This window comes from Lissotriton vulgaris, chromosome 1_2 (genome assembly GCF_964263255.1).
Source record: "Lissotriton vulgaris chromosome 1_2, aLisVul1.2, whole genome shotgun sequence".
In the NCBI taxonomy this organism is placed as follows: domain Eukaryota; kingdom Metazoa; phylum Chordata; class Amphibia; order Caudata; family Salamandridae; genus Lissotriton; species Lissotriton vulgaris.
In genome coordinates, this window is record NC_141686.1 from 30,697,751 (window position 1) to 30,722,077 (window position 24,327).

Below are 24,327 nucleotides of genomic sequence, written 5' to 3' on the forward strand. Positions count from 1 at the left end.
ATCTTATTTACTGCACTCAAACTGAAACAGAGGTAGCGAGGTAAGCACAGAAAACAAAAGTCTCTAATCTGCTAATGAACCATGCCAAGCAGCATGCATGAAGTAGTTTTTCTCAACTGTAATAGATGATCTGAGTCTGATAAATACATTATTGTGAAGAGGATATGTCCAAAACACACTGTAGTACATTTTATCAGCACAATCCCGAGGAAGTCCAAGACAGACCATTCACTTCTGGCAAACTACCAAGTGATCTACAAGATCTCATGCCAAGCAAAATCCCAGAAAAGGTGGTCACAAGGTAACTAAAAGTGTGTATTGGACCACATCAAATAATTCAGTCAGGCTTCAGACCTTCAAGAGGCATAGAACATGACCTGGCACCAGAGAATCTCATGGCCATACTTGATGAAGCCCATAAAGGTGCCACTATGAAGAGGAGCATGCTGTAATTCTACGGTTCTTGGAGATTAGGTAGTGGGGTCAGGACTCGCCTCGGAGAAGATTCAATCCTTTCCCACTTAAAAGAAACCAGCTAATTTGATTGTCATGCATAGTACTGCAAAAATGCTCCCTCTAACCTGTTATTCAATATTTATGTGCATCAACGTGCACTAAGATTTGAGAAATATTGGATGCACTCCCAAATGCATATGCAAAAAAGCTCACTTATCTTCGGTAAACAATCATTCTCGTATGTACTCTATCTACCTGTTGATTATTCATTCACCTTTAAGTGTCCCAAGCACCAAACTATATGCAGAAACTTCAGAAATACCTCCCTGCAACCAGACGGGGGTACAGACTCAGAGTCGACCTCAGGATTGGTGTCACAAATACTTCATCGGATGAGCTCTGCACGGCACCCTGATGTCAGCTCTACTCTTTTTCACTGCATTTTTCAAGATGGCTCGAGAACAGTGACATCAGTGTACAGGGCAGTGAAACAGGTAACTTGGCATCCTAAAGGGGAAGTGTGACGGCTGGTGAGGAAGCTGCAGCTAGATGGTCTATACTTCAGAAAGATCTTTATAGAAGGTAAGTAATTTTTTCTTCAGATGGATACTTCTACCTGCATATTCCTCACCTTTGATTAGATATCCAAGCATTATTCCTAAAAAAGGAGGGTCTGAAGAAAATAATACAATGCAATCCTGCAGGACAGAACAACTGAAATACCCACCCCTCAGCATCTATTTGCAGCGCTGCAAATGTTTGCCACCAGCACTCCTCTAGCTAAAGCTGCCCTAGACTATTTTTCTCTGTAAGAGTGAGTCCAAGTTCTCTGGGGCTGTTCTTTCTTCGTCAGAGCACAACAGATCTTAATATACAAGATAGTCTGGCAAGAAACCCACCAAGCCCTTCTTACAGCCTGTGTACCCGACAAGGAGCTGGTCATCAGATCTAATATCCTAGGTGACTGATGTAGAACTTTACCACAAGTCTGGCATCCTATCATTGCAGCCTCTCCTCCTCTTTGGTGGGGAGAGTGAATGCTTGGGAAGGTAATCGACTATCCAAAGTGAAAAGGGAACATAATCTTAGGAAGAAAAGCAGCTTTAGTTCACAGAACTAGGTTGCCAGGGAAGAAGCAAGGAAAATGAGGACGTACACTTAAAGCTTGGAGCTCAATAACTCAGTGAGCTGACGTTACAGTCAACAGAAGAAACATTTTAATAGTAAAAGTTTCAACTGGCAACTATGAAAGGGCCCAACACAAATCCCCATTAAGAACATCATAACAAGATTTAAGTCCCACTGTGGCATGATAAATTAAACCGGCGAATAGATGTTAGTCAATCCTTTAAAAAGTCTAGGTACTATCTGCGTCTTGAGCAAGAACAATTAGTTTGAAAGACATTCAAAGGCTGACGGATTCTCTTGGACCGTGGCTATTGCGGAGACACGGTATATCGACCAAAGATGCTTTCAAGGTTTCTAAGCCATTGCCACTACACCACGATACAAACTGGTTTCATATCCCTGAACACACCTACTTAGTTGAGGAGTGACAGCTGAAAGGCTCATATTAACCACCTCAGACTGTAGTTGACGGCCTCCTCAAACTCCACGCATGAATATGTAGAGTCTGGAGATTAGGGTGCATTACCCGCCCCCCCCCCTACCCCCAAACGGACAAAAGATCCACTCTGGGCAGAAAACAAAAAACAGAACACAGGCAGAGGTGCCAAAGGTCGGCATACCACACCCGTTTTGGCCAGTCTGGGGTAATTACAATCACTTGGACTCAGCCCTACCCAACCTGCCTCATATATAATGAATTAAGGGTACCACAGGAAATGCTTAACCCCTTCGATGCTTGTGACAAGGTCAACTCGTCATGGGTGTTACCTGTGCTGTGCTTATGAGGAGTTGACCTCGTCACATAACAAGGGATTTTTTAAATTGCAGCACAGCACGGGAATGTGCTGTAGCAATGATGAGGTTAATGGAGTAGAAGGTCCCACTTCACCTGAAAAACGTCCCCCATGGCTCACAGTGAAGGCTGTTGGGGGCACAGAACATCGAGCAGTGGGCATTCTCATGAATGGTAAAAAGGTCCACCTGAGGCAAGCCCCACTGGAAAAATCTTGAACAACCTACGGATTAAGATTGCACTCATGATCTGCGAGACGCCACCAGCTGAAGCTGTCCCTCAGTTGCTGTAACAATGACCAGAGTTTCTGCGCTTCCCGACAGAGAACAGGCAGCCCTACTCCACTCTGTTTTCTGATGTACCACATCGACATTGCATTGCCAGTCAAGATCTGGACCGAATGTCTGCAAAGGGATAGGAGGAAGGCCTTGAGCACTAACCGAATTACCCAATGTTCTAGCAGATGTGTTATATTCAAGGTGAAGAACCTGCAAGTAGAACTTGCCACCAGAAACAAATATTTAGTTAGAGATAATGAAGAGAGATTGTTGCAGAGTGTCTTGATTATTTGAGCCAAAAAGATGAAAAAAGATCTTCCTCTGACTAAGCAGATCACGAAGATTTAGGGCCCTTGATTCTTCCTAGTTTGAGTGGCCCACATGTTTTCACATACACAGAAAAACAAAACGTATGTATGCACTGGAAATCAAGGCTATTGTCAAGACAGTGAGCATTCAACTCTGCTCCTCTATTCCAATCACTTAGCCCAACAGACGGGGCACTGTTGATGGTTTTCTTAAGACTACAGTAATGTAGTAAAGAGTGGTATTAGTGTGCTGAATATGGTGGCCAGAAGGTGCCCAACCCTAAACACAGTTGATCACTTTAAGCAAGCCCTAGAATCACTCAAACAGCTTTCACTGGGTCAAGTATCACATTTAAAACTCACTGCATCATACCAAAGTCCTTCTAGGGAAAAGGACCAGGTTACCTCTTAGATCTAGCCCCTCATTCCCTCCACACCAAAAACCTGTCAATTGGCTTAGTCTGACTTGATTACCAATGACCCTTCAAAACATAAAAGCAAGTTGTCAGATCACTGGGGTTAGAGGACCCCAGACAGTGGAACAATAATAACTCCATATCTAGGCTGAACCTCAATAACTGGGATGCTTAATTTGACTTCCTACTACACTTTTTTCCACAACAAGAATAATTAAGGATTGGCAAATCATGTATCAGCCCTTGCATCTAGCTGGATTAAAAAACCCACCAGGTATTCCTTTGTTCTTCATTGTGTAGTCAGCGCACCGTGAAGTGGATAATGGCATTGTCTGGTGAAGTGCGAAACTCCATAATAAAGCCATAAACTACTACCAACTCCCTAAGAAAAAGATGTAATTATTTTTGTTCATGAAAATTTGGGTTAGACAAACGAGAAGGCACTGAGCACGTTTCATCGGAATCCTGGTTCATGACATAACTGCAGACCAGTTGGTAAAAACGCCCCCTTCAGCTACATTCTATGAACCTCATCTGGGTCAAGAAAACCCTCAACATCAGCCATGGTCTGAACAGCATCAGACAGGCTCTGCGCTCCCGTAGATCCTGTGCTGCACTTGGTAGGACTCAATCACGCCAACAGCTGTGCACTGGAGGGGGGTGTGCAGACGTGTAGAGTGAATTAAAAGGGCGTGGCAGAACTTTGGATGTGTATCACAAAAAAGCAAAACGCACTTCAACATTGCAGTTTCTGGCCAAGCTGCAGGTTACAGACCAGTTTCAGATGTCTGCACCTCTCACCACATACACAACCTATTATGGGAGCACTTCCACGATCAGTGTACCGCAGAATATCAAGGTAAAAAATATTGCTGGGTCAAAATTTAAAAGTTAAGTGCATATAAGTATGGATTTACAACTCATAATTCCACATCTACACACTCTGAAGATACATATATCAAGTTACATATTTATGAAATTAAGTATGGTAAATCAATACTTCCTTGACATACTTTCCGTCACAATATTTTGGTCAACAGTATTCACGCCTTAATATTTTGGCTCAGTTATATTTTTAAATAGATATTCTGGGGTAATGCCTCCAGGGGGTGTGACCAGCAAATGCTGCAACAAAATTGTGCCCTCCACTATTTTCAGTTGCTATCAATTGTTACACATTAAAAAAGCCGGAAGCCTCCCGGGCTACCTGCAGAGGCACAGTAGGTAGCCCAGCTTGTAAAGAAAGAGCATACAGCATGGGGACTATTGCTAGTTTTGAGCCACAGTAGTCAACCTTGTTCTGGATTCATCTATTTTCACTTGCATGGATGGCTAGCAAATGACTGTGCTGGTATTCTCAGACCGATCAAATCTATAACATACATGGTCATAATGAACTAGTGACTGACAATATTCAATACAATGATGAAATCTTAAACATACAAATATCAGAAGACAGATAAAGATGCCCAACTTATATGTGAAGCAGTAAAATGGAACAAGTGATGCCAAAAGAAAACAAAAATGTAGATAACATAGTAAGAAGAAACCAAGCTAGGGAGATAAGTGCACGGGAGATGCTTGCGTATGGTAGGTACACAGGCTCACAGACATGCAGAAATTACGTAGTAAGAAGGAAGAAAAGGCAAGTGGAAAACTGAACCTTTAGAAAGGTGCCTTGAGTTTTTCCACAGGGCTGGGTCTGTAGTCAAAGAAAAACAGTACAAAGAAAACAATTAGACTATTCCACTCTCTATATGATTCAGAGTTGGAGTAATCACTTGCCTTTAAGAAGATAGCCCACCCACCACAAAGTTGTAAATAGTGTACTAACGTTGTAAGTGTACAATTAGCTTACGTTTAACAAGATGTAAAGAGAACAACAGTTACCTACCTAGAAACGCAGATACTCCCACAAGGCACGGGGGTAACTTGAGCCAAATTAAAAGATTGAATTTAGACCTATAAAGAGTTTGGTCTCTTTATATATGACATGTCAGAGAATCTTTTTTATTATTATTATTATTGTTTTTGTTAGAAAATAGACCAACAAGAGGCTACACAAAATAGCGCATCAATGGTATACACTTGCTTATGGATCTCTATCAATACAAAGTAGAACAGTAACAGGTAATGGTACAGTTGCTAAGCCTATCTATCATAATCAGTGATACATAACAAGGAATTCGGTCTTGTTGCCCTCCTTCTCCCCTGTTCACCAGTGCTTTGTCACCCAGCATGTAGCCATGCATGTCCTGCCATGTCACATAATCTTTCCCTAGTGCTGCCACCAGACAGCTCAGCCTGCACGCACATAAATTAGCTTTCTGGAGCCAAATGTTCACATTTTAAAATGGATTGGAAGAACAATAGTTACTTACCTGTAATCTGTGGTTCTCCAGTATTGGTATCTTTCATAGATTCACATGCCAGAATCATTGTCAGTCGTCGGAGTGGGAGCCCCACGGTACATAAAAATAGCAGTAAATATGCATAACATCGGTATATCATAAGTACATTACAACCAGAAAGTAAAATAGCTAGAAGGTAATATGAAACATTTTTCCACTTGCATGGCTAGTCCTTGTCATTATATATACTCCAAACTACAGCCAATCAGGCGACAGCATCCTCCAGCATATTCTCCTCAGAGGCTTAGGCTCTCAGATTTTTTTGCACAAGTGTGAACTAGAGAGACAAAAAAAGAATATAGAAGAGCCTCTGAGGGAGGTGGGTGGGTAGCATGATTACAGGTAAGTAACTGTTGTTCTTCTCCAGTATTGGGGTATCTTTCATAGATTCACATGCCTGAATCAGAGTAGAGCGCAGTCAATCCATAAAAATACTCGTGAGATTCTGATCACTATATAAACATATGCACATCTGAGGCAATATGTAATCACAGATATATATATATATACACACACACACACACACACACACACACACACACAATATATATAAATATATAATAAAACGGGAAGATGGAGCCGCACACGCCACGATGCAGGCATTGATTTATTCACCAGCAGCGCAGGCAGTCCTGACGCGTTTCGGTCATCCTTTGACCATTTACGAAGGTAAGCATTGGCAAACAGTACATCCGGCTAGCGCTCACATAGTTGATTGCACTTTTATCATGTTTTTATGCCCCCTGGTGGACACCACAATGGGTTTAAGGTGCTGGTGCATGCTGGTACTTGTGGTCGTTTAGCCGGTAACAGTTCAAACCCTCCAGTGGGTTTGCCAGTATTTTTGCTGCTATCAATTGGGGCTTTTTATAGGGGAGGGGGGGGGGGACTAGCGATTCAGCTGCTGTAATGACCTGAGTGGATGGATGGGGGGACTTGACCGTGCCGTGCGATGTCTTATTACTCAGATAACCGGTCATGTGGTTCCCTAGCCTTTAGATCTGTGGGCTTGTGATGCACATTTATGTATTTATTTGTAGATGTGGTTATATATGTGGGGGGGCGCCGGGGCGGAAGCGGGGGGTAGGAGAGGGGGAGGGAGTGTAAGCACATGTGACTGCCAGCGATTAGCCGCTTCTGTTTGAATACGGTTTATGTTTTTACTCTTGTTATCCTATGGTTGCATAAAAGTCACTTCTGGGCGCAAGTATGTAATAGAGAGATCCACCCCACGTGCATGTTACTGTATAGGACTGCAACACATGATAGCCCAAACCGTAAGCGGAAGGAGTCTGAACGGGCCCTACCTGCACCAGTAATATCTAGGTGCACGGCCCTCATGTAGCTGCATGTTTTCCTGATGTATAGACCTGAGACAAATTTATGATGAGCCGGTGAGTCCGGAGCTTAGTGACTTGCTGACTGATCTTTATACTGTATCTTGCAAATGTGAAATCTAACAAAATGCTAATAAACAGATTTGACAAAAAAAAAATCAATTGGGGCTTTTCATTAACAAAAGATTTGAAGCCTTTTACCTGCAGCGTTGCTCCTTAGGCAGTCCTATTTTCTTGGCTGCTAGGATCCAAGCCGGAATAGTATCCAGCTGCAGCCCATTATCCTCGGTCGTTCTCACGAGACACACAAGTTGGTTCAGTTTCGGGTAATGACGGTGCTCATACATTTGTCCATAAACAATCATATAAGATATGTACATAAGAAAATACCAAAGAGGAGGAGGGAAGAATAGAGGCTCACCTTATTTAAAAAGATTACAGAGAACTGCTTGTCCCACAGAAGTGTCTGCATTGCTGGCAGCCTCCAGACCGTGTGTAAAGGTGTGCCTGATGGACCACGTAGCAGCTCTGCAGATTTGTAGAAGAGGCACACCAGCAAAAAGAGCAGTAGGGGAAGAGATTGCTTTAGTAGAGTGCGCTCTTGGAGTTGCTTGTAATGGTCTGTCTGCATGCTGATGGCAGAAACAAATTGCAGCAGAAAACCAATGAGCAATGGATTGTTTGGATATTGGGTGTCCTGTAAGCATCCCTCCATAAGGTATAAATAGCTGATCAGATTTTCGAATTCAGGATGTCCTCTGTAAATAGAATTTAAGACGCCTCTGAACATCAAGAGTATGTAAAGCCCTTTCCGCAAGGGATTGAGGATTAGCAAAGAAAGCCTTTAAAATGACCGGTTCATTGAGATGGAAGTCCGGAGGTACTTTGGGCATAAAAGTGGAGTAAGTGAATTGAAGGAAAGGTGGTTCATTAGTGAAGGCTTGAATGTCGCTGACCCGCCTAGCAGATGTGAGAGCTAACAGCAGAGACACTTTCCATGAAAGAAACTTCAAATCTGCCTTATGAATAGGTTTAAAGGGATGGCGCATGAGTTGTGAGAGCACAATGTTAAGATGCCAGGATGGGGTGGACGGTGGATGGGAGGAAACATGCGAAAATCCTTTGAAGAACTGCTGAAAGATCCTAGAGGAGTAAAGAGAGTTGGAACCATCCTGTTGGAATCTGGAGATAGCCGCTAAGAATACTTTAAGAGTAGAATGTGAAAGGCCTGATCTTGCCAAACGCAAAAAAGAAAGGCAAAATTTGTTCCCGTTTAGCATGGATTGGATGAAGGTTGGCGACTTGACACCATAGGCAAAATTGTTTCCATTTGAGCCTGTATGTCTTTTTTTTTTTTTAGTTCACAAATTTTTATTGGGAGTTTAAGAAGTGATCAGCATGTTATACAATCGAATCGCAAAGTAAAGGTTACAAAAAGATAAAGAGTACATAGTGTTGGTGAGCTCAAAAGAAACATGTAGATGTGTCCAAGAAATTATACATAAGAAATTATACATAAGGAATTATATATAAAAAATAATATATAAATACGTTGCATCAGTTTACTGATATGAAGGTAAGTCTGCAAGTAAGCATACATATCACATTAACGTATTAACAGCATTATCATAGTAATGTAGATTCACCAGGCAATCATGGTGGTTTGTGCAAGTCAAAGTAATCATCTAGTGGGGTCCATAGTTTCCTATGTGGGGGGCGCCAAGGGGTAGAGGCCAGGGTTATATTATCTGCTCCTCAGTTAAGCCAGTGGGGAAAAGAGACTTTACTTGTGTCTTTCCAATTATTCAGTATGATCGTAACCGCCGCTGTCAGTAGTAAGTCAAGTAGGGCTTTGTCATTATCATTGAGTGTAATGGCTTTGGTAAACCCTAACACGAGGGTTGAGAATTCTCTCGGAAGCGAGACATGCAAGACTTTGGTGATGAAATCAAAGATTCTATCCCAGTAGGTGGTGACACATGTGCACCTAAGTATTAAGTGTTCGAGGTCCCCACCTACTGCCTTGCAATTCCAGCAGATGTCGTCGTCCCTAATGTTATGTAGGAAGAGTCTCCTAGGCGTCCAGAAGGCTTTGTGGAGTAGCCAGAACTTAGTTTGGGAAAGGGTAGGGCTGATTTTGTGGCGTGTGGTGGATTCCCAAGTCCTGGCCCATTCTATTTCTGAAGTTGGTGTGGATGAATAAGATTCCCAAAATAATCTTAGGGAGTCAGTCAAGTTGGAGCTATGTGGGCGGATTAATTTGTAGGTTCTCGAAACTTGATGCTCTAATAAAAGAGAGACGGACCCCAGCACCAAAGGGATAGGGTACCAAAACTGACTATGTCAAACCAAAATTCCCTTTGGATTATTCAGTGAGAAGACAACAATTCTTACGAGCTACCAAACAAATATCATTCATACATCAAGACCTAACAGTTGGAGCAATGCAGTATATAACAAAACAGTTCTGTCAAAACTAATAAATTCAGTGTGCACAGTTTATTCAAATATAAAAAACACCAATTAAAAACAGATAAATGTTAAAATAGAATAAAATTAAAATTTTGGGAACACAGACAATAAAAAACGGAATTCATATACAATATCTAAACCTAAACAGTTCCTAATGCTAATAAGGGAGGTGCAAAGAAAAGGTAAAGATTCCGCAACAGTTAGAATAATCCTTTGCAAATGTATATTGCACTTCTCCCTTTCACTCAACGCGTTTCGACGGACATTAACGATATAGCCGCCTTCATCAGGAATATTTTATGACTGTTATCCCAAAATTAGTTTCTTATTAAGAAGACCGTCCTTCTTAGCGAAATGGTTGTCAGCTACAAATATGTAATCCGCAATTATAGGGATATCTTAGGTCCTTGGTTTATCAATAAATATAAAGGGCCATCCTCCTTACAGTAATGAGCAGCAGCCGCAAATAAGTCAGCCGTGGTTACGACAATGAAGAGATATCTTAATATCCTTTGTTGAACAACAATAAGGAGTCGGTGTCAATAGAGACGTATATTTCAATGCTTGACAATAAACATAGGACTTTTTAAAGTTAAAGAAAGTATTTCAGCACGCGGTACATAACAGACGCCCTGCATTCAGTTTAAAAACGTGCTTCTATGAACGGGTGCCTGGTCAGATATCCCCTTTTTTTATGGTTTGTACCTCAGCTTCTTCTGTATTGAAGCTTGAGGTGTCCCGCGTGCATACCCGATATTCTTCAAAAGAAAGAATTCCCAAAATAATCTTAAGGAGTCAGTTAAGGTGGAGCTATGTGGGCGGATTAATTTGTAGGTTCTCAAAACTTGATGGCCAAGTCTATTGAGCGTAGTGAGGAAGCCAGGGAGGGCGGGGGTGATATCACTCGAATTTGCCTTTGTGAGTGCTACTTTGATGTGTAAAAAGTTGTAGAATTCTATGTGTTGGAGTTGATATCTATTTTGTAATGCACTAAAGGAGAGCGGTGACGAGCCCTCAGTGTTGGTGCGGGAAGTGTATACCTTTGGCTATCCATGTGGGATTGTGCAGCGGCTTCCCTTTATATGTTAGGGAGTTGTTCTGCCATAGCGATTCCCATTTTGATTCCCGGAATTGGTGTGGCAGGTGTTTGCTCACTTTGAGTAAGGCCATTTTGTTGTTTTTAAAAATGGGACCTGAGCCTAGGTTGGGGCGAAGTTTAATGGTGAGAAGGGTGGAGGGGTCAAGGCCTTGGAGAAGGGATTTTTCCACGGTCAGCCACACCGGGGTGTAGTCCGTTTGTGGCGATAACCAATACGAACCTTGTCTGGCTAGAAAAGCAGTTTGGTATAGCTTAAAGTCCGCCAGATTAACGCCTCCCAGATTTTTATCTAAGCGTAACTTCTTTAGACGAATTCTGGCTTTTTTTATCTTGCCAGAGGAAGGAGGAGATCATTTTGTCCAGCTTGCTATGGAATTCTTTGGAGAGGGTAAGGGCAGCATTCTGCTGAGATAGTTGACTAAAGGGGATACCATATTTTTACGGTTTCCACCCGACCCCACCACGTAATAAAGCGTGGGAACCAACCGTCAAGGAGTCGTTTAATTTTGGTGAGGGTAGTGGTTTCGTTGTATCGTAGTGTGCTCAGAAGGGAGAAGGGAGTCAGTAAATTCTATCCCCGAGTATTTAATAACATCCATTTGCCAAAATAGTCCTGAGTCACCTAGGACCTCCTTGGTGGTATGGACATTTAGGGGCTTGACTTCGGATTTGTCCTTATTTAATTTATAACCCGATAGGGTTGAGTATTTACCAATTGAGGACATGAGTCCAGAGATAGATTTTGCGGGGTCTTCTGTTGCGATTAGGATGTTGTCTGCGTAGGCTGCTAATTTTACCCGAGTATTACCGAAAGAGACGCCCGCAATGTCGTTGAGCTTGATATCAGTTAGGAGGGGTTCGAGGGCTAGGAGGAAAAGTGCTGGGGAGAGTGGGCAACCTTGCCTGGTGCCCTGATAGAGTCGGAACGGGTTGGAGAGGGTACCATTGATTGCTATTCTAGCTGACGGGGAGGAGTAAAGGGCCATCACCATTTTGATAAAGGAGTGACCGAGGTTGAAACTATGCATGCATTGTTGGAGAAAAGACCATGAGACCTTATCGAAGGCCTTTTCCGCGTCCAAGGTTATCGCTACCATTGGGGCGGTGGAATTCTTAGCTTTCTCCAATAGGTGACACAGTAATCTGGTATTGTCGTTTGACATCCGATATTTCAGGAAACCAACCTGTGCCGGGCTAATCAGTTTTGGGAGGAAGGAATTTAATCTGTTTGCTAATATTTTGGCATAAATCTTGCAGTCAAGATTTATCAAAGAGATGGGGCGGTAGTTCTTGGTCAGGAGAGGGTCTTTTCCCTCCTTGGGGAGGACTATGATTGTGGCTTCACTCATCGAGGGGGAAATGGTTCCGCTGGTCGCTGTGGAGTTGAAAAGGGTTTGGAGCTCGGGGCTGAGTTGGTCAGTGAAGGCTTTATATAAGGCCGCGGAGAAGCAGTCTGGCCCGGGGGCCTTATTGCTTTTCAATGTTTTGATGGCCGCTGTGATCTCTGCGCTTGTGATGGGGGACCCTAGCTGAGACTTATCAACTTCTGATAATTTGGGGAGATGTAAAGACGCAAGATAGTCTGTGCAGGCTGCCACGTCTAGTGTTTTATCGTTTTTATACAGATCTTCATAGAAGGTTTTAAATGTCTCAAGGATTTTGGACTGTCTGGTATGAGTGTTATTTGTGGAGCCCTTTATCTAGGATATGGTAGATAGCCTCGGTTTAGGTTTGAGGTAGGAAGCGAGGAGTTTGCCTGCTTTGTTTCCCTCACATAATTTTAGGGCGTTGAAGCGATTGATCCATACACCCGCTCTCTTACTAGTGATGGTGTTGTATTCATAATTCTTTTTGGTCAATAGATCTAGAGCTTCGGTGTCGAGGGGATTGGATTTGTGGTGAGATTCTAGGAGCCCAATCTGTTGTTCCAGTTGTTCTAGGTCCTTATTTCATGCTTTGTTAGTTTTGGCTCTGATATTGATGATGACCCCACGGACCGTAGCTTTAAGTGTGCCCCATAAGGTATTAGGTGCAGTGTCTTGAACATCATTTAGTAATAAATATTCTTCAATGGCGTTGGCTATGAGTAATTTATTAGAGGGGTCGGATAAGGTTTCCTCGTTAAATCGCCATCTCCTAGGGGGAAAAAATCGAACGGGATGCTGCAAGTTTGTGCGGATACAGGCATGGTCGGATACTAATTTAGGGGCCATTTCAGTTTCCTCGATCAGGTGCGTGAAGGGGCTTGATATTAGGATGAAATCAATGAATGAATATGATTTGTGTGGGGCTGAAAAGAAGGTATAGTCCCTTCCATCAGGGTTTTGAAGGCGCCAGGAATCCTTTAGGCAGAATCGCTCGCAGAGGCAGAGGCTTAAGAGGGCTTCATGTGAACGGGAGGAGTGAAATGTGCATTTGGATTGCCTGTCTAATATTGGGTCCAGGGGGAGGTTGAAGTCGCCCCCCACTATTAGTAGATCGTCTTGTGGAATGTGTTCTACTGAGCGAGAGACTGAGTCCCAAAATTCGGGGTCATCAGAGTTGGGGCCGTAGATGTTCACCACATGTATAGGGTCATCTTCCCTTAAAAGGTGAGTCACTGATAGTCTTCCCTCCGTGTCGTGAGTGTGTGAGACTAGTGTCAAGTTGGATTTTTTCGCCAATAGAGTAATAACTCCGCCTTTTTTGTGTGTCACAGGGGAGCTCAGTATTTGTGACCCCCAGTGTATGTTCAGAAAGCGTAAGTCCTCCTCTGACAGTTTGGTCTCCTGGAGTAAGATGACGTCCCCTTTTATTTAGCGAGGTATTCGAAGATTTTTCGTCTTTTTCCCGGGTGATTAACCCCTTTGACATTCAGGGAGATTATATTAAGGTCATCTGCTAATGATTTGGTGTTAGACATCGGTGTGAGCCGTGCTCGCTAAAAAATTGAGCTGGTGGGAAAGGAGTTTGGTGCGAGGGGTTCCGTAATTGTCCGCACGGGTCGGATGATGGATGTAGGCCTTGACTTGTTGTATACAGTAAGGATAGCCTGCATAATTCAGCGTAAGAAAATGCAACTTTAAGTAAAGGGTGTAGGTTACAGCATGTAGCAAAAGGTGGTGTGCAGAAGGAAAGGTGAGTGCTGTACCTGCAAAGAACAAACCTAAGCAAAAAGTAGTACAAAATGTAAGGAAAATCTCTTGAATTCTGAATCTTCTTAACCCCCTGTGTCTCCCTCCCGCCCAATCTCCCCCTCCTCCCCTCCCTCCCACCCCACCCCCCAAATACGTACGTAGGGAGTACGACGGCAGTTCCTGGCTAGGTAGAACAGGAGTAACATTAACACTAACACAAGTAACATTCCCAGTATTAGAGTCAATTGGGTAATATTCAATCCCGCTGTAGGAGCCGGAGTAACATAATTTAAACTATCTGAACCAAAATCCAAATCGTCTGGAGGGGCAAGATTGGAACTTATCGTGTGAGCACATTTGCTCTAATTAGTAACTGAACAAATAATGAGACTGTTGGATACCCAGGCCTAGGTATTAACTTGGTTTTGATATGAACTATAGGGCCGGGTAGATAGAGCCTCGTTAGGTTTGTGGTATACGCACTATATGTATCAAGAATACAATAACCGGAGTCAGAGTAGTATAGATAGAGCAGAATCACTGATTAACCTGATTCTTAAAGTCACTGAAGCGGTCCTACCGTCTCAGACTATAAACTCACGGAATAAGAGAACACTCAGTCAGGAAGATGCACTTCGTGGTTGGAGGGTTGATGGCCCCTGGAATAGAGTTCCTTAGTGACTAGCACATCTCGATCTCGCAGGTGGCAAACCCTAATCATGTCTGAGCAGTGATTCGGTGAATCGGAAGGGCTGCATCATGAGGGGTTAGAGCGGTCGTTTTCCACTTATTGGAGAGACCGGTGGATTGGTCCATTTCTTGTGCAGTGTGGTCTTCGAGGAGATGTGCTAGGTCTTTGGGGTCCGTGAAGAATCTAGGGTGGCCATTTATTATGATCCTGAATTTAGCAGAGCCTGCGAAGGAGAAGGTGATGTTTTTGGATCTGAGCTTGTCTCGAAGATCTAGGAAACCTTTGCGCACTTCCACAGTGTCTTTTGAATAGTCCTGCGTGAAGATAATTCTTTGGCCTTCTCATAGAATGGAGTGGTTTTTCCTTGCATATTGGAGGATCAGCTCAACGTGCTGGAACCTGAGCGGTTTGCATATCAGCGGCCTGGGGCCTTTGGTGTGTTTACTGGTGAAGGTGGGGATCCTGTGTGCCCTGTCCAGTTCGAGGCCGTGTGGGAAGTCTATTTTGGTGATCATGGGGATCCATGATTCCAGGAAGGCCACGCAGGAATCCGCGTCCTTTTCAGAATTCTCCGGTACGCCGAAGATTCTAATGTTCCCCCTTCTGTTCCGATCTTCCAACTCAGCATTGTGACGTTTAAGAGCGTCAGTTGTATTCTCTAGACGTTGGATATTTTTTCGCTGATTGTCTTGACAGATCCTCTGCGTCACTAATGCGATGCTTGGCCACCCCCAATCCTGTGTTCAGTGCGCTCATGTCGGCTCTAATCGCTGTGAGCTCGAGCTGCATGGATTCGGTGTTCGCTTTGGTGGATTTAGAAAGATCATGAAGATCTGCCAATTTCTTAAGAATCATTTCCATCGTGGCCGCCATATCCGTTCTGTTTTTAATGGGGGATTTCGAAATATTCGGTTCTGGTTTTACCTTCTTGAAAGTATTCCTACCTTCTCTATTTGACATTGTGGCAGAATAGAGTGGTGGTGGAGGTCACAACGGTAAAAATTGTGCGAAACCTATAAGAAAGTCTTCTAGTCGTGGTTATCACTCTTTGAGATTAGCCAGAGTATGATTGTGTATGATTTGGTTAAAGTTGTACTGTTAATTTGGCTAAAGTTGTACTGTGCATGCGAGAATACAGCTTTTATCAGGCCCCCGCTTGGAGACGGCGTGAGTTGATCGTAGGAGTTTGAGGGTCAGCAGTGCTTGGAGCTGGTGGGGAAATTCAGCTGGAGGACGGTGCTTGGTGGGCTGTGTCTAGAAGCACTGGGTTGTATCCGACGACTGGGCAAGATCAGATGGTTCAGGTGGTCGCAGGTAGGTAGTGAGCTCTCTAGAGATGTCGCCCAGAGAACTTCTTTCCCCTTGTGACAGTCCTGTGGTGGGCCGAGGCGCCTACTGTATGACGGTGTGCATCAGGCATAGGGCTGATCCTCAATACTCAGGTGGCTGAAAAGCGCGGGGCATGGGGCATCACTCCCCGCATTGTGGAGGCAGCAAGGGGTATTTTTCTGGCGCCAGCGTCTCGGCCTTAGTGTGGAAAGCGCAATGTGCGGAGCAGCCTTTGATGTGTGTAATCACGACCGTGTTGCTCACAGTACAACACTCCTCTTGTTGGGCAAATCAAGGGGGTCGTATGGTGGTAGAAGGATGCACCGAAGCGTGAGGCACTAGCTAGGAGCAGAGATTAAAGAAATCTCGTAATTTTGAGATCGTCGCCATTTTGGAGTCAGGCACGTCGGGTCGATTTTGGGCTATAGCAGTGACTTTTTAGGATCTTCTCACCTCGTTTGGGATCTGTGGAGATGCTTAGTCGTTCCCTTCCATCACCAGGTCGCTTGAAGGGTGGTTGCTGGCTGTGGGTGGAAGGTCCAGCCCTCGATGTCAGGCTAGGATTCCGTGACCGGGCGCCGCCATTTTGAGGGCTTCTCGGAGCCAGAGCGCGGCCAGACTAAAACTGAAGGAATGTCGGCAATTAGATATCCGGAGTCGCAGATCAGGTTACCGGAGGACACCTCATGACATTAGGATTCTTGTTCTCTGGATTCCGTTCTTGTTAGTGCGGGGAATCACCGGGATAAGAGCTGCAGTCTCTCTCCTGGACTATGGAGCTCCCGGTCAGGCGGCCATTACCACTGCCGTCCAAGCCACGCCCCGAGCCTGTATGTCTTTATTGTGGAAGGCGCTCAAGCATTTACCAAGACTTCCCTACAGTCAGAAGGAATGTCTATGTGAGCGAATTCAAAGTGCTCTGGCGCCAGGCCACTAAGCTCAGAGATGCAGGATCCGGGTGGTAGATCTGTCCCTTCTGAATGGATAGAAGGTTCGGTATTGGTCGCAACTGTATGGGATTGCATTTGGAAAGAAGGAGGAGTTCGGTGAGCCAGAACTGGCGAGGCCACCTGGGAGCTATGAGTATTAGGTGACAAAGCTCCTTCTTCATTTTCCGGAGAACCCTGGGAACCATCGGTATTGGTGGAAAAGCGTAAGCATAGATCCGGAACCAGTTCATCAAAAACGCATTCCCATACGATCCCCTGTGGGGAAGCAAACTTGTGAAGAATGGGTATTTGCGGTTCAGACTGGTCGCGAACAAGTCCAGATCGGGTCGACCCCACTTCTGAAAAATACAATTCAAAGTTGGTTGATGGAGCTCCCACTCGTGATTGGAAATTGCTGATCTGTTTTTGGAATCCGCGAGATCATCGGAAACTCCTGGGACAAGGACCACTGTCAGATCTATCCGATGTCTTATCGCCCAATCCCAAACCTGCTGGGCTTGCGGAGACAGTAAAGCGGATCTTGTCCCTCATGGTTTGTTCAAGTAGTGCATACTTCTCGTGTTGTCCATCCGCATCAACACTGATGCTTCGAGACTGATGGTGCGAAAAGATTTTAGGGCTAGGAAGATTGCTAGCAACTCAAGGGGTTGATATGCGAAGTTCGTTGTTGAGCATTCCATTTGCCGCTGACTGAGTCCTTGCAGGTGTGCGCCTCATCCTTCGAGGGAGGCGTCCATGGTGTTGACTAAGCTTGGAACTTCCTCTAGGAATGAGCAGCCTGCTGTTACGTTTTTCTTACAAGTCCATCAGCGTAGAGCTTCCCTTATCCGAGGATTGATGTGGAAGAGATCGTTGAAGGATCCTGAAACCTGCAACCACTGTTTGTTGAGCTCCTCTTGCAGAGGTCTCATCTTGAGACGGCAGTTGGGGACCATGGAATGCAGGATGAAAGCATCCCCAGAAGCGACTTGAACTGCCGGACTGAAACGCATCTTTTTGATCGCAGTAGCAGGGCGAGTTTGCAAAGTTTCCGTTGCCTTTTGTTTGAGACAAAGGCTTGTGTCCGCAGAGTGTCTATGGTGGCTCCCAAGAAGGTTCTGCTTTGCGATGGGACGAGGTGAGACTTGTCGAAATTGATGGAGGGGCCCAGAGATTGGGAAAAGAGACAGACATCTCTGAGTATTAGCGGTTGTGAAAGAATTCACCTTGATAAGGCAGTCGTCTAAATAACGAAAAATGTTAATTCCCTTCAGGCGAAGGTGTGCAGCCATCGGTGCTAAGACCTTGGTAAAGACCCGGGGCGCGGAACATAGTCCGAAAGGAAGGACCTTGAACTGGAAGTCCCTACCAGCCACTCAACCTCAAGAACTTTGTGTTTGGGTAGAATTGGTACATGAAAATAGGCGTCTTGGAGGTAGAGGGTGGTCATGTGATCCGCCGCTGTGAGGAGTTGAATGATTTCTTGAAGAGTCAGCATCCGGAAGGATAATTTTTTGAGGGAGCAAAGACCTAGAATGGGAAGCCATTCTCCTGATTTCTTCTTGATCATAAAAAATCTGGAATAAAAAGCGGTTCCTCTTTGCAATCGAGGAACTACTTAGATCACTCCTTTTCATAACATCATATTTATTTGGGAAAAAAGCTCTGAGAAGTGACCTGGAGGTGGTCCTTTGGGAGGAGAATTTGGAGGAAGTTTTACAAACTCGAGAACATGACCTCTGGCTATAATGTCCAAGACCCATTTGTCTGTTATATTCGACCAGTTTGAGTAGAAACAGGAGATTCTTCCTCCAACTTTTAAAGAGGTAAGTGGTAGAGTAGGTGGCAGTTGTTACTGCTTCTTGGACGTATCACGTCGGCGGTAAATAGACTTCCTTCTGTTTTAAGAGTAGGAGGTAGATGGTTGCTGCCTGAAGGATTGTTGGCGCTGGGAAGAGTAATGTTAGTTACTCTGATAGGATTGATATTGTCTTTGCTGATTATAGCCTCCTCGAGTAGAGAAGGATCCGCGGCCTCTAGCTCCACGAAAAGGCGTTTTTCTAAACTGAAGAATTCAGAGAGATCTTGCTGTATCGGTATCCTTTTTAATGGCCTGTAGGGCCTCATCAACATGCTGACCAAAAAGAGACTTGCCGTCAAAAGGCATATCAATTATTTTAGCCTGAACCTCCTGGCGAAATCATGTTGATTTTAACCAGCCCTGTCGCCGCAGGACTGTGGTTGTTGAAAACCTGTAGACGGAACATCCACAGACGAATCAATAATCTCAGCCGAGATTCGTTCCCCTTCCTGAAGGATCTTAAGCGCCTCTGACTTAGAGGGCTCAGGCAACATGTAGATGTAGGGAAAAATGTTCGACCACATTTATTTATTTATTTACATTTCTTATATAGCGCCAGAATCGACCCCCGATGGGGTATCTCCGCGCTTGCCTTGGGAACCCGTCCTGGTTTTTCCCTGTGAGATAGCCCCTACAGGGCATCCCCAAGGTGAAAGCCAGGCATCCCGCCGCAGGGGGGCCGTTGTGGAGATTAAGCAAGCTTAATGCCCAGAGTTGCAGAGTGTGAACCCATGATTAGGTCAGGCACCGAAGCGAGAATTATCGAGTCCGTGGACATTTGAGCTCAACACCCTGCCGCGTCGGGAATCGAACCCTGGTCCCGGGTCTGACCTCTGCTTCAGGGTTTGCCTGCTCTAACCAGTGAGCCACACTTCTCCACTGTCTATCATATCGTCCTACGATAGCCAGTGAGCTGGCTGCACGGACGGTCGTTGCTGCCATGGTCAAAACCTTCTCTCCAGCAGTGTCCAGACGTGTCTCATCCCGATCAGGAGGAGCTGACAGCGGACAGGAGTGATTCCGCGCTCGTTGTTGAACTGCTTGAGCGATAACAGAATCTGCCTTTGGCTGACCTATCAGACATGCAGGCGAATTGTCCGGTTCTTTGTATTTCTTCTCAAGGCGGGGCAGGACCGCAGGAATAGAAGCAGGAGCTTCCATAACTTTTAGTCCTTCCTGCCAAATGAAATTAATAATTGGGATAGACCTTATTTGTTTCCTCAGTTGCTCTTTAAAATCGTAAAGGAAACAATCATCCTTTTTTGTTTCCATAGGAAAAAGAAATCGTTGTGTAACCCTTTCCATGAGAAGATGAAAACCGCCAATGTCAACAGGAGGGGAGTCAGCAGGAGCAGGAGTGGAAGGGGACGGAGTGTGTATCTGGTAGTCATCCCATTCCGTAAGGAGAAATCGGTCATCCAATTCTCCTTCCTCTCTATCGCCGTCAGAGGTGTGAGCGTCCTGTGAGTTATGCGAAGGTACCGGAGAATGTGGTCTGGGCGACCTCAAAGCTGATGAAGATGGAGGAACAGGTGTGGGCGGTATAGAAGAAGCCGATTCAGATGCAGGGAAACTGTGATAATAATCGTCCAACATGTACTGCAGATTATTTAGAAGAGCCAAAGGCTCTGGAGCTGAAGGAGCTGAAGGAACAGAGTCCGGGCAAAAATCATCATCTTGATCCACATCTTGATACTTAATGAGGAGCTCAGAAGGGCTCCTGGCAGTACAAAACCTATCACTCTTATCTGATTCTTCATCATCCTCTCCAGAATCTAACAATTGTTCAGGTAAAATAAGAGGAACTTTAGCAGGGGAGATGGTAATTGGAGAAAGGACCTCCAAGGAAGATCCACGTCTTTGTAGCAAAGAAGGCGCTGCTGTTGACGGAGGCAACTGCATAGACGGTGTCATAGACGATGTATTAGATGTTGCAGGCGTAGACGAAGACAAAACCTGAAGAGCCGTACATGAAGATAGTTGTAGCGTCGAGGAGGCAGCCGTCGGCAAAAGTAGTCGTCGACGAGGCGGGCGTCGATGGAGTCATCGTTGACGAGACGGACCTAGTCGACGAGGCAGGAGTCGACGAGGCGGGCGTCGACGACACTCTTTTAATCTTCATCAATGGTAGATTTGACCTCTTTTGTCAACAGAACTGGTCTTCCGGAGAAGGATACCAGCGTCGACGGCGAAGATGCCGACGACATTATCATCTGTGGCTTCGGCGACGAGAAAGTAGCAGCCACTGCGACGGAAGGCTTAGTCGACGAAGGCGTCGTCGTCGAGCTTGTCGAGAGGGGCCCCGTTTCTAAGGTAAATCTTTGTCAGTAACCTGTTTTGAAGCTTGAGACTTCGCAGTCTTTCTCGGGTGCGTAGAAGGCATAGTTTTACTCTTAGAAGGTAGAAGAGCCTTTTTTGAAGTAGAAGGCAGCTCAGCACTCTTGGAGGTGTGCTGTTTTTTCGACACCTTAGCCCCAGGGGAAGATAAGTCTGTCAGCAGTCCTCTTCCTAGAGGAAGTAGTCTGAACAGAGGCAATACTCCCAACTTCAGACAAGGGGGTGTCCTGATCTTTAATCTTCTGTAGCCTCAGAAGTAGACTCCCCTCTCTGTCCCTCAGAGTCTTTTGTGGGAAAGCTCTGCAGATCTTGCAGTCTCTCACCTGTTGGTCAGGATACAAGCAGTAAATGCACTTCTTCTGGGGATCTTCTGAAAACAGCCGGAGCTTCCCACAAGATTCACAAGATCAGAAGAGATTTCTTTGAAGAGGACATTATAAAATGAATAATTTCCAAAGAAAACTGAGAGGTACTGAGCAGAGCTCAGGGAGACTCCCTTCACACGACGTGCAGTAGAAAATCTGAGAGCCTGAGCCTCTAAGGAGAGCATTCTGGAGGCTGCTGTCGCCTGATTGGCTGTAGGTTGGACGATATATAATGACTTGGACGAGTCATGCAAGTGGAAATAAAATTCCTATTAACTTCTAATTATTTTACTTCCTGGTTGCAATCTACCTATGATATACCTATGTTATGCATATTTATTGGGGTGTGTGAACATTAGCGAGTGAATGCGACGCCAGCCCTTACCGGAGGAACTTTGTTTGTAGCGGCTCCCTGCTTCACTCTCCCCCGCCGCTGCCTGTGAAAATCCGCGGCCGCCGAGAGGGGAGAGTGCATTGCGGAACACCTGGTCTCCCGCCTACAATCCCCAGCGTGCCCTGCTGCAGCATCACGTGGACGCCGGCTGCAGAGGCTGAGTCAGCTCACCGCGTCTGGAGGTGCTTAATAACGAGCCGCTCCTGCTGGGGAGCGGGTTTGTGAACATTAGCGAGTGAATGCGACGCCAGCCCTTACCGGAGGAACTTTGTTTGTAGCGGCTCCCTGCTTCACTCTCCGCCGCCGCTGCCTGTGAAAATCTGCGGCCGCCGAGAGGGGAGAGTGCATTGCGGAACACCTGGTCTCCCGCCTACAATCCCCAGCGTGCCCTGCTGCAGCATCATGTGGACGCCGGCTGCAGCGGCCGAGTCAGCTCACCGCGTCCGGAGGTGCTTAATAACGAGCCGCTCCTCCCACGTCGCGGGACGCGTGCGGGCTGAGCCCGGGCAGAGCCCGGGCAGAGGGCGGGCAGAGGGCGGGCAGAGGGCGGGCCGTCTGTGGCCGTCCGTGGACGGTGGTGGACTGGGCTGGCCACCCCCCTTTCACGCCTTGAGGAATTGCACCTGGCAATACATCATTCACAAAGGTACTCTGTCTTCTGGTCTTCTGGATACACACTCTTTGACCAAACTACTGTTAATGGTAGAATAAAGCATCTGGCCAACGGGAGGGGGAACTACCCGCCGTGTGTACTCAAGACTCTGGTGTACCCCATAACCCATCATCACACCAAATATCATTCACCTGTAAGATGAATAATCAGGGGAAGAAAAAAGTCAAGATACCAGCTACACGTCCACACACCAGACAGCATGCTGCAGAACCACAGCCCCTACCCACTGACTCCTATTGACAAGATGCTGCAACAAACTATCGGTGTTGTAGTAAATGCCATTGAGAATACGGAGAGGAGGCTATCTATTACATCAACACTATGTATTCCAAACTAAGAAGGGGACATTTCTATTACTGTGACTGATGTATTAGAAGCTAGTTCCCACTTGTCATCATCATATGTAGATTTGCCCTGTAGCCAGATGCCTGTGGAGAATTCTATTGTTGCTCAGGATCCCCCTATAGCTCTAATTTCCCCCTCTCTGGAGAAAAGGTCTGAGGTACAGAAAACGTGCCCCAAGAAGAAGAAAGACACTAGCTTTAAAAAAACTAGTAATAATAAACCAGTTAACCATGATTTGGTGAACCCGACCGCTAATCCATCATGTTCAACACCAGGAATACCGTGCTGGGTCACCAATATGGTCGCTGATCTACAAGCATCCCTGGAGCGGACCATAGCTACCCAACTCAAACCCCTAGTGTCAAAGCTTGACAAACTTATCTCTACGGAGCAATAGAGAGTGCTAAACAGTCAAAAAATTTGATACCTCCTGCTGGCGATACCCTACCTCAAAACAACCATAGTGCTAGAGTATCCGAAAACAAAAACCCTCCAGCACAGACCTCCACTACAGGAGCCAAACCAACCGCTCATAAGGCGACACATGCTGCACCACAGGCTATGACTAGTTCTAACTCTCAGAGCCAAATCCATCAAATCGCAGGAAGTTTAGCAAACGTTAGAGAAAAAGCCACAGCTAAAACAAAAAAGGATGAAACGGGGAGTAAAATTAGAGACACATCAGATAGAAATGCAACACCAAGAACTATCCCAAATCAGCTACCATCGATTCACTTACCTCCTGAAGCCCAACCATATGTGGTCACACTTACAGGAGTACTACCCCTAAGTGACGGGGAAAAGAGAATGGGAGACAGAATTAAAAAACAAATGTATCCAATGGCTTACAATCAATAGACCATTGCCAGTGAATATTTCAGGTGAAATCCTGTCGGCCAGGAGAGTAGCATGGATTGGGAGGGGCCCAAAAACTATCGCAGGGGATGTTATAATCCTGAACTTCAGGGATGCCTCAGCCGTAGAGTATTGCAATGCCCCATTCACCACCCTAAATACACAAATATGCCCACTGCATCTCTCATACTTTTATCCCACCCCTAGTTTGGAGCCTTCACGTCATACAGGGGCACATTACAACAGGGGATGTAATCCTCCACCACAGAGAACACCATATGGAGGGGTACTGAGGGAGGGAATGTCTTCATATGGTCCCCTATTCCCATTGCAGCCACACTGGAATAGGTTTAGTGTACTGGAAGAGGTGGATTGACTCAGCCTAAGGGGAAATTCTCCCCTACAAGCTACTAATGAAATTCTTAGAAGGGCTGGGGTGACAGAGGAAAATGATTTATTATCTACTGAAAGGGAGGACTTAATGAGTGATTCTCCAGAGATGCTGGGGACTAGCGGGAGTGGGGAAGGAGACGGCTCCGAAAATCCACAAGAAGGATGTTTAAAGTTGATCTCATGGAATATAGCCGGGTTAAAAAATAAGCTACTAACCCCAGAGTGGGCGGCCTTTATGGCAACACATGACATATGCCTTATGCAAGAGACCTGGGCACTGGAAGAGAGCAGTAGCTCGTCTTTCGCAACATTTGACATCCTGGCCGTGTCTACAGGCAGAG

General features: G+C 45.4%; 1 protein-coding gene across 4 annotated transcripts in view; it reads right to left on the reverse strand.

Moving 5' to 3' along the window:
* DNM1L (dynamin 1L) overlaps window positions 1–24,327 on the reverse strand; it is an 829,340-nt gene that overhangs the window by 576,012 nt on the left and 229,001 nt on the right. For 2 of the 4 annotated variants that reach the window (XM_086952764.1, XM_086952766.1), the window contains exon 3: window positions 5,043–5,081. The exons of the other annotated variants lie outside the window; for them this stretch is intronic. In XM_086952764.1, the coding sequence (XP_086808890.1) occupies window positions 5,043–5,081 (39 nt within the window). The remainder of the gene's footprint in view (window positions 1–5,042; window positions 5,082–24,327) is intronic. 4 annotated transcript variants of the gene reach the window in all.